Here is an 11,117-nt window from a genome sequence, read left to right as displayed (position 1 = left end):
GTCGTCCCTCCTAAACATAATCCTTGCCGACCCGTCCCCTCCCTCCCTGTGTGTCGCCGCCCTACCTCTCTTCTTCCACTCACCTACCATTTGATGGAAGCTGCCCGACCTAGTCATTGCCGGATCTGGCCGCACACACGTTGGTGCTGCCAGATCTGGCCGATCTGGGCCTCATCAACGCCGCCCCGGGTCTACAAGCTTATATATTGTAGTGTTGTGTGTATAATGTTGCAGGTTTCTTAAAGATACACAAGTTGACAGAGGTTTGGAAAATCTACAAGTTGCTAGAGATTTGGAAGATCTAACAAGTTGGTGGACATACAATATATACTCCCTCCAACCCACAATATAAGGTTGTTTTGCAAACTGTTTTAGCTTGCCAAATGGAAATGATCTTATATTATGGGGTGGAAGGAGTATGTAATATGTCTTGTTTATTGAGCCTGGGGACGTTGGCAAGTTCACTTCGCTCATTTTGGTGTTTGTTTTGACACATAAGCCAACGTATGCTCATTTTGGTTGTTTGGCACAGTATCTTTTCTAAACATGTGTACTTTGCCTTGTGGCGCAACATCCTTATATATGGTCGTTTCATGCATATATATGTATTTGATCGTTTAATGTTATATATAATGAGGCCTTGCATGTAGCATTGATTGAAATGTATGTATAAGCTGTTTGATTTGTCCTGATTGGCTCAACGTAGTGATTGAATATTAAACTAGGGATATAATGCACTGCTTGTGGAACGACATGTGTTGGCATATTACCTGCTCGGTAAATGTCTTCGTACGGGCAGCCAAACTACCGGTAGATGTAGTTCCTACTCCACGACTAATCTACCGGGAGAAAATAAACTGCCGGCAAATACATTCATCAGGGCAAAGAAACTGTCGGGACAACTAATCCCGGCAGCCGTTCTTGTGGCAGTTCTATCTGCGGGGAAAAGCTATCTCCCGGCAGTGTTTTTGTTCTCGTAAGTACATTTTCCCGACAGATTACATGCCATTGCATTCATGTTGTGGTGTAGTGAGATAACACAAAATCACACCACAAAAGGCACACCAAAACACCGCTTATAAATAAAAAGGAAAACATACTCCATCAATCCCCCCCCCCAACCCCCACTCGCCAAATCAAATACTCCTTTAGTTCCAAAATATAAGGTGTATTTATTTTTTTGAGAAGTCTAATTTCTTTAACTTTGACCAAGTAGAGACCCAATCCACAGTACTAAATAAATAAAATATATAAAATCATTTCATGACAAATCTAATGATACCAATTTGATATTATGAATATTGATATATTTCTCTATAAATATGGTCAAACTTAATAGAGTTTGACTTATCAAAAATCCTTATATTTTGAAACAGAGTGAGTATAAAAATTATGAAAATCGAACAATACCAACAGCAAAGCGCGCACAACCCTTCTAATGGGAAGGATTCGCAATGGGATGAAAGATAGAATAATCAATCGTGGGATATCTGAGTGGAGGGAGGTGGCCATTTGTACATATAGTCCGTTCGTATGAAATTTCAGATTATTCTTTTGTAGGGAGTTTCCAAGATTATTCAGAAATGTTCGTATAGATATGTTTCTCATCTTTGTTGTTTGGATGTGGGCCCCATTTGTACATTGGCAGATTAGTACTAGTATATATGATTTGCCAAGATAGCACCTGGGGCTTAGCTTACTAGGACAGCAAGGTTCCTTAAATTGTGGACGCCGCTCACAGCACAAGGCATGGATATTTTTTTTTTGAAACAAGGCAAAAGGCTTGCCATTTTCATTGAATAAGAAGAAGGTTTAATAGTCTTGGCCAAAAGACCAGGTTACAAGCATCACTCTCGCGGCATTATGTTACACAAATATTTCGCCCCCGCGAGGCACCACAGCGAAGTTTCCGCTTTGACGCGAGTCACAAGCACCCCTACCGGAATTGCCGTGCTGCGGAACACACGTGCATTTCGCTCCTTCCAAATTTCCCAAGAGATAAGAAGCATAAGGGAAAGAAGCGCCCTTCGAGATTCTGACCTTCCGGAAGCTATGTTGCGCCACCACTCCTTGACGGAAACCAAGGCATGGATATTGTATTCAACAGGACAATCTTGGTAGTCATCTTTTTCTTTCTCGTCTTCAATCGCAAAAGCAACGGTAAAATCAGGAACGCAGTCCGATTGCCATGATTGCGTGAAATGGCCCGCCACCGTGCCACTAGGCCCGTTAATTTATTTTATTTACTGATGACAGTGGGCCGTCCGTCGCAAAGAATATGTGTTCCCGCTGCAAACTCCAAAGTCGAAATGGCAAACGCTTGTTGCCTCCGGATTCCAGGCAATCTTGTTGGGAGATCGTCATAGCAGGCAATGATTCTTCTCTTTGATGTGATGTAATGTCCTCCACATGTGCACTAGTATCTCCATCCATGTGTGGCTGCGTTTTCTCCGGGTTCAATTAATGTTTATGCTCCCAGCTCCATGAGATCATGGCCAGCGTTAGCTCAGTCTTGTGCATTTACAAGCTAATAATAGTGCAAATTTGAGTCAAACCAACTCTGGGAATGCTCGAGGAAAAAAGAGCCAAGCGTACTAACAATCTCACTATTGACCATTCTCCTTTGAAGCGTACATCCAACAAACAATTTGCGGATCCAACATCAAGAAGGAGTAAACTTGTTTCAAAAAAAAAAAGGAGTAAACAACCAAAGAGGCGGCTCTTGGTCAGGTGGGGAGAATCCAACAAGACCTCGAGTGGAACTGCTAAGCAAACGTTCACCACAAAAAAACAAGCAATTTTGGCGCTAATCGCCGTCCGTAAACTAATAGCAGAACTTTGACACATTCTTGACCAGGCAGGTACATTGATCCAGAAACATACAAGCGCAGCGATGTTCACTAGAAGATCCACGTCTGCAGCTTGGAAGTGGTCAAGCAGTGCCACTCGCAAAAATGAAAGAAACTGCGTCTTGACCAGGAAAGCTACAGCCATAGCCATGCATCTTCAACAAGGCTTGCCTGTTGAACCGGCAAGGGTTCGGCGTCTGCTACTCCGTTGGTCAGGTCCAAAGTCAACTGCCGGCGTGTGGCCTGGGAAATGGCCAAACATTTTTAGAAAAACTGACCAGTTGCTCCATTTCATCCCCCGTTCTACTTTTCTACGTGCGCGATCAAGAATATTCCGCCTTCCAGACACCGTGTCTGAGGCGTCGTGACAAAACGGGAGGCAGGAGAAACTTCTGAAACCATTCAGGTCCATGTCAACGAATCACTGGAGAGGAGGAATGCTTCTCCATAGAAAGTTAGAAACACAAATGATGCCAATTGAGATGTAGCATGCCATGCTTCCAGTAACTCTGGTCCAACGCGGTATCAGGAAGCACAAAGGACTAGCAAACCATGGAGAGGGGAGAAATTCTAGGTTGACCACAATCTAACAATTTCATTAACTACATATGTAGTTCCACAAACTGGCTCTGATACAACTTGATTCTATCCAGTTTCTGAAAAGGCATGATCTTAAAGAGTATGCAGGCACATCATGGAGTTGCTGCTGCTAAATATTGTGAAAATTCGATAACTAGGATCCATGATCAGATAATGAACAGAAGTCAGAACAGAAACATATGCTTGCACCAAATAAAAGATAACTCACTTAAATGCTTCTCATCCAATAGCGTAAAATTGGTACCACCAGTGAAGCACAAGTTACTGACTGAACCATTATAATTTGTTCCACAAAGAACACTTTTCATTGTACTAGAAAGATTCTCCAGGGAAGCCAACTCCCCCAAAATCTATTGGTCTACATGAACATAAGGGCGCCCCAATAGAGCTGTCCGCACCATAGGCCTTCAAAACTCGTGTATAGACTATAAAGAGAGAATTCCATCTAAGGACAGTTTTTCCATGCTGAACGAGCAACTAAATAGAAAAGAAAAAAGATATGTGACTATACAAACATTGATTGACCCGAAAGGCACTTCTCTTCAGAATCACATGTATATATTGTTGATTTCTGATCATTATTATTTTTAGGTCCTTATAGTTCAAAGTAATAAAGAAATTGCATTTGAAGGCTAGAGAAACCAGCATGCAAAATCATGATAGGAAGTTGACAGTATTGATGACTAATAGTATCAGTTGTTGTACTATGTATGTATTGTTGATCTCCAATCATCATTATTTCTAGTCCTTATAGTTAAATTAATAAGCACTTTGAATCTGAACACCATAGATACCAGCATGAAAAATTATGACAGTAAGTTGACAATATTGCTGGCTTCCCATGTCATATTTTTCAATCCAAAAAATACCTTATACAAGATTACATTGTGCGATCACATGAATCTCTGCTACTACAAAGAGCAAGATCAAATAATAAGTACCCTCTAAACAAACTAGCTGGTTCACGAAGAACTTCATGGTACAATTAAGGAAGACAAAAACATCAATCACAAAGAACAACATCATCAATCAATGTAACAAACATGAAAGAATCAAAGGACTGAAGGAGTAACCATGGCACATAATTCTTGTGACTCATGAGTTATGGGAGCTCCCACGCAGACGTCTGCGAAACATGGAAACCGACAAGCTCCTTGGAATCAAAGCACTCATCCATGCTTTCCACCCTGATGGTCTGCCACTGGTGCCACACAGAAGGTCAGGAACCCCTATCTGATCATCAAAATCATCTTGTACCACATCACTCCCTGCATTCTCCAGCACACCACTCTCATCCACACTAGCATCTTGCAATTCGCCTGCACCACCTGGCGTGTCAAAATTCACAGCAAGAGCGCCATGCCGACTAGCACGAAGCCGCTCAGCACACTCAAACGTCACCCTGCGGCACTTCTTCACCTTCACCTTGACAAGGCGTGGGCAGCCTGCTGCAAGCTTGTCCATTCCGGCATCAGACACAGGGCATGCCTTGATGCACAGCTTCCGCAGAGAAGCACACTTAGTCGCCACGCAAGAGATCTCTGCATCCCCAAATGTGTCAGACCCGCAAAGCGCAAGCCGCTCAAGAGTGGGGCAGTTGGCAGCAATCAACTCAAGACTCGCCGATGTCAAATTCACACCAATGAGGACCAATTCCTGCAAAGCAGCACATTTCTGCGCCACGGTTGCAAGCCCACGGTCGCCAATCCTATTTGCCTTCCATCCATCAACATGCAGCTTGCGTAGACGTGGCGACTTGGTGGCAAGTGCTGCCAACCCAACATCTGTGACCTCCGGCGCCTTGGCAAGGTACAGGACCTCTAGCCCACATAGCGCCGCCACACCAAGGTCACTGACCTGCAGTTTTTCGAGATGAAGCTCGGCTAGCAAGGCACCCTGTGGGATCGCCTGGAGAACCGGGTCCCAATCACCAGAGCAGCGGATGATCTTGAGGGTTTTGAGGTTGGGGGAGCGCGTGATTAAACAGGAGAAGCACTGCCCGTTGTAGAGCTCTTTGAGGGCCAGGGACTGGAGACGAGGGCTGGAGACGGTGATCGGCTCTGAGTCAGCTAGGCCGCGCAGCCGCTTGACTGAGAGCTCCTCGAGCTGGGGGCAGGACCGGAGAACTGCCTCGATCCCCTTGGCGCCGAAGGTACATGACCCAACTGAGAGCTTGCGGAGGTTTATAGCCGCGGCGGCGAGAGCGGCAACGCCGTGGTCGGTAACAGCACGGACGGAGCGGAGCTTGAGGCGGCGAAGGCCGGGGCCGAGGCGATGGGCGACGAGCGCGAGCGCGGGATCGCCGACGCTCTCCGCGCGGCGGTCGCACTTGAGCGCGAGCTTGGATACGGCAGAGAAGCGCGCGAGGATGGCCGGGGCCGCGGCGAGGAGCGGCGCCCGCGCGTCGAGGGCGAGGCGCAGGCGCGAGGAGGCCTCGGTGGCGAGCCAGCGGCGGCACACCAGGGAGCACCGCTTGCGGTCGCCCGAACCGAGGAGCCCGAAAACGACGGCGAGAAGCTCCTCGGGGAGGTCGGAAGTGTAGTCAGCCTCCGCCGCCGCGTCCTCGGCGGCTGCGGCGCTGCAGAAACGAGGCGACGCTGCCTGCGCGGCGGGGGACGGCGGCGGAGGAGGGGGCTTGCGGTGGTGGTGGTAGCAGGGAGCGGAGGGGCACTGGCCCATGAGGGGAAGGGGGCGGTGGTGGCGGATCTGCGGGGGAGGCGGAGGAATGCAGGAGTTGGGGTCGGGTGGGGGATTGGGGAAAGGGAGGAAGGAATGGAGGAAGAGATGCTACGGACGCGAGGGTTATTAAATCTGGTTAAGTGCTCCGTCCGGGGTACAAGGTTTTTTTTCTCTAGAATAAGCACAAGCATGCATATCCTATCCAGAAACAAGAGAAGAAGGTTGCCCCAAGCCTCCTCAGCGATTTGGATTTCTGGCCGTTGGATCTGGCTACTTGATGCGATCTGGGCCGTCGGATCAAGCCGCTGGAGAGCTTCGCCCGTCGGATCGGAGAGGGGCAACTGTAGCAATGAATAGTTACAACCCGTCCGTGCCACCACACGTAATTACATTGCCCCCCGAGGGCATTTTCGTCATTTCCCACCCAGGGTATAAAACAGACCAGCCCCAATGGAGATGACCTAGCCTCCTCCCCTCTCCCGCACTCCCGCCGCACCTCTCTCTCTCCCACACCTCTCTCTCTCCCCACCTCTTTCTCTCCCATACGTCTCTCTCTCTGTCGAGACGACGACGCCATCCATCCTCCACATCCGCCGCCGCTGCCAACCATCCTTCCCGTCCGCCAGCTCCCACCAACCACGGCGAAGGCGGTGGCGGCCACGGAGGAAGGCGGCGGATCAGCGGCGCCGACGATGGCGTCCGCAGCGGCAGTGGAGGGCGCGGCCGCGGCGCTCCGTCCGGTGCTGTCGCGAGCGCAGTAGGCGGCGGTGCGGTAGGGGAGCGTGGTGGCGGTGAGCAAGACGTAGCCCATGGGCCTCATCCACAGCGTGTACGACGCCGGCCACCGCCGGTCCAGGAGGAGCGCCCCCACCCTCTCCTCTCCTCCTCCCCTCATCACGAGCCAGGACAAGGAGGGCCACCGTGGCAGAGCAGGTCAGGTGGCGCGTCCAGATCACCGAGGAGCCGCCCGCAGGTTGGCCATGGCGCGACCGAGCAGAGCAGGTGAGGAGGGAGACACTGCTTCCTCTTTCCCGCTGCTTATCTAGGTCTGCCTAATTTGTTTTGCAGGTACTATGCTTGTCGTGGATTACTGCCTCACGTGTACGCAAAGCACATCTTGATGCGTGCATGGCTTCCTAATAAGCAGTTCTCTTTTGTGCATCATGTTCTTCCATATACTTGATTGATTAGACAGCCCTGCCACATTTATTTATGAGAGGAGGCGCTTGATAGATAGTAGAAGAAACTGCTATATAGGGATGACCTTTGTATGTTTATGAAAGAAATTTTTGATATAGGCCTCAGGCTTTCTTGGGTTTATTAAGTGAAAGAGTTAGGTTAGCTAGCTAGTTCTCTTTGGGGTTTGCACATAAATCCTACATCTTCAATAAGATCTTTGGGCCTCATGTTATGACAGGGGTTTGGTTATTGCATCGGCTAGCTGATTTACCCCCTTATTTCATTTATGTTGGTTTGATATTGTGCATGTATTAATGTTTAGTGTCACTTGGATTCAGAACAAAGAGCTGGTACACCGTACAAAAGAAAGAAGTATGCAAATCTGCAGATTCCAGATGCTATAGTTTTTATATATGCAAAGCATAGAGATAGTTCTAGGTAGAAGTGTATTGAACTGTTGATGGTTGAAATTGGTGGTGCATTATCACCGGTCTGCTGTATCTGTCAAGACCTAGGTGTTGTATTTAGCCGAACAGAGCTTCGAGGATTTTCCTGCGCTTGCTCACATTAGCCTAGAAACCCAACTCGCTTCTAACTACTAGGTAAAATTGCTGGCGTGCTGGCAATGATATCGATGGTCTTTGCTCAACCACTTGGTTCTAGGGATTGACAATGTACTGTTGATTGCTACAACCCACAAAATAACTACCTACAAAATAAAATATGGTAAAGATATGTCAACACAGTGTCATTTCTTCTTCATTTTTATCTACATGATTACATCAACATAAAATAACGAAGACAACTATTGTGGCTCGTAAAAAACACTAATATGGGTTCTGTGAATACTGGGGAGTTAAATTACCAAGTATCTGACTCGACAGCGGAATGGGTACACTATATTTCTGTTGACAAAATATTCAACTCAGAGTGAACAAGTGTATTTAGATATGGATGTCTACCTTATCATTTCTTTTGAAAATTCATGCCTGAAGAATACTTTAACTGCCACATCCTACAGGGGCATGGATAGACATTCAAAACACATTTTTAAGGTTTAAAATATTTATACATAATTATGATAGATTATGCATACCGATCCATACCACAAAGCATGATATGGTGTTCCGCAAGAACCTGCGTGGACCAAACATGAACATAGAGGAAATGAGTGATTTCTATTTAGAAAGGAATAGGATAGCAATACCAACTTCCATGCAGCATAAATCATTTGAAGTACATGTCAACAAGAGATGTGAGTATCCACATCTGCAGCCAGAGGGAATTGCAAATTCTCTCTCGAAAATAAAAGGTGAACCAGGGTAAAGTGAGAATTAACTACCTTCACCTACTTGTTCTCCAAGTGTTAGGTCTTCCCACAAGATCTTCTTCATAATCTACTCTCTCGATAGGACCGCTATTACTACTTAGAGTGCTGCTCATGGTACTACTTGTGTTGTTATTGTTGAAAGTCCACCAGGAACCTAAGACCTCATATTTGCCTGCCCAGGCGTATTCAGTGTCCTTGCTGTCTGGAATTATGATAGGCTCTAGAACTGGAACTCTCTGACGAATATGGGTGTTATCTTGCTTATCATGTAACGGTGCTGAAGTCATGTTATTCTTTCCACAACCACCATCATTTTCATTTCCTTTCCAAGGCCATGATATAAGGGATTCTGTTGGTGCTCTATTAACAAGATTGGATTTTTTTGTTACTTCATAATAATATTGCTGACTAAATCTTATTCTGCTTTCAGTGTGAGAGCAAGTTGCATGTTGTATGAACTAAGGGCAAATTCATATTGGTAGGTTTAGCGGCTCGCTTGCATTGACAGTCGACTGTGTGTAGGTGCATGCTGCCATATCTGAGGATATGGTACAACATTTTGTATTTCTCATGGAAGGATATGCTTGTGGTCCTTAAGGATGTGGTTCACGGGGTTTGACTGTCAAATCAAAGGTCCCAGGTGAACTTCTGCTACTTTTGGTCTTATCTCTCTACGTCTCCCCTTACAATGATTCATATTTTTTTGCCGCCATTTTGTTTCTACAGGCAATGAATTATCTCTTTGCCATATTGATGCTCCATCCCTGGTGAGCTTGTTCCTCTTTGAGGGATGTCTTCCTTCTTTGATTTTGTTGTACTATTTATATAACTACACTCACTGGATTATCATGTGCCATATGCTTTCATGTACTTTTAGTGTCCCTATATTGCTCATTCTTAATGTGAGGAATGCTAGATCCAAAACCTGATTTTTTTATAGCCTATGTTAGCAGCCATTTTCCTTGAATCTTTAATGCCACCAAATTAAATTCCATCATTTCCAATGTGTGTGTGTCAGTGACAATGAAGGTAAACCTCGAATATAGCCTCCTGCTCATATTGTTTTCCTACTCATTGATATGCACATGGTTACAACTACTATACTAATTACATGAATATCCTGAAATTTGGTTTGCATCTATAGGTCCAATTATGATGTACGATTGGTAGACTCTTCCACTAAATATGACCACATTCAAAATGAAGTGCACATAAAATTTATGAGAATAATCCATCTTTTAATTTTGTTGGGACCATTCTCTCTAGGCCTGTGCTGATCCCACTCTTTTGCATTTGTACTTTCACATAGGACACATAGGACCATGGGTGCACTGTTGCCGTGAACTCATCCGTGCCGACAACTGCCTCCATGCTACAGCTGCCGCAGCCTGCAGGTAGCATCTCTATTCTTCTTTGTTCTCTACCTTAGTTTGTGCTTCCTTTGTTCACAACATGATAACCAATGTTTTGGGAAAGCCTCCAAACTGTATTTGATATATTGGCGATGAAAAATTGATGGTCCACTCCCTCTCTAAAGCTTCATCAAATAAGTCTAATATTCTCCTCCACCCTTGATACCAGAAAAATCTTCTATGTTTAATATATAATATTTGTCTTGTCTTGTGTACCACTTCTTTCAGAATATGACCTTATTTATTTCCCTTTAGTTTGCATGGATTATTTCTTTGCCTGAGCAACGGTTTAGATGTTTCCCTTAAAGAAATAGTTTTAGATACTTGATCCATGGTCAGGTAAGTTAATTTGAATGTTTCTTGCTAAATCATAGAAAGCAAAATTCACAAGTTTTGAGCAGCAAGCATGGCTTACAACCATTTTATTTGTAACTACCCATAAATGATATTGATGTTGGTCTCTCTACATAAAAAAATGTCTTACGAGCTTCTGCTACTTACTTGGTTAAGTCAAACATTAATGTTGACGCACATGTTGAAACTGTAGGATTGCAATTTATGTTTTGTGGGAAGATGGCAGAATTTATTTTTTCTACACAAGGGAAGATAGCTATCAAGGCTGCTGCATACTATAACATATGTACTTTTCCTCATTCAAGGAGATTGAACCCGATGCATTTCTATGCTAGGAGATTTAAATTATGTCTCATCTGTACACGAGGTATGGCGGTCAGCGACCGGGATGACACCGACAACAAAAGGAATTAAGGAAGGGTTCTCGAGGTCTGCTCCTACTCCACCGGTAGAGAGGAGCCTCCTTCTCATGATCCGCCTGTCTGCCCCGGCCTCCCCGGCCAGAGCTGATGCCATGGAAGGTCCCTTCCCCCTCTCCCCTCTCTCTTATTTTCCCTCTTTGTTATAGGCCCATTTTTTTTGTTCTTTCTCTCTTTCCGATTTAAACATGAGCATGGGCGCGCTCCCTTTTTGGTCGTGGTAGTTGTCATACCATTGTTGCAGTTTTAGTTACGCTTTTTGGTCCCCTGTATATCCAAATTGAAAAATACTTGT

At 45.5% G+C, this 11,117-nt stretch overlaps 1 protein-coding gene and 1 long non-coding RNA gene across 2 annotated transcripts; one reads left to right on the top strand and one right to left on the bottom strand.

The window, feature by feature from the left end:
- Positions 1-4,268: 4,268 nt before the first annotated feature.
- LOC123111486 (F-box protein At1g47056) lies at positions 4,269-6,208 on the bottom strand. Its single transcript, XM_044532288.1, has one exon. The coding sequence runs from the start codon at positions 6,126-6,128 to the stop codon at positions 4,545-4,547; it is 1,584 nt and encodes a 527-aa protein (XP_044388223.1). The 5' UTR covers positions 6,129-6,208; the 3' UTR covers positions 4,269-4,544.
- Positions 6,209-9,241: 3,033 nt separating this feature from the next.
- On the top strand, positions 9,242-10,915 carry LOC123116011 (uncharacterized). Its single transcript, XR_006456886.1, has 3 exons — positions 9,242-9,277; positions 9,364-10,031; positions 10,742-10,915. It is a non-coding gene; the product is annotated as an uncharacterized lncRNA (long non-coding RNA).
- The last annotated feature ends 202 nt before the right edge of the window (positions 10,916-11,117 follow it).

Source organism: Triticum aestivum, chromosome 5B, assembly GCF_018294505.1.
Source record: "Triticum aestivum cultivar Chinese Spring chromosome 5B, IWGSC CS RefSeq v2.1, whole genome shotgun sequence".
Classification (NCBI taxonomy): domain Eukaryota; kingdom Viridiplantae; phylum Streptophyta; class Magnoliopsida; order Poales; family Poaceae; genus Triticum; species Triticum aestivum.
The sequence above is the reverse complement of the archived record's forward strand: the minus strand, read 5'-3'. Positions and strand labels throughout refer to the sequence as shown.

What these genes read in the sequence shown, in the direction of transcription:
- LOC123111486 (XM_044532288.1), bottom strand. Translation starts at nt 6,128, where the DNA reads ATGGGCCAGTGCCCCTCCGCTCCCTGCTACCACCACCACCGCAAGCCC.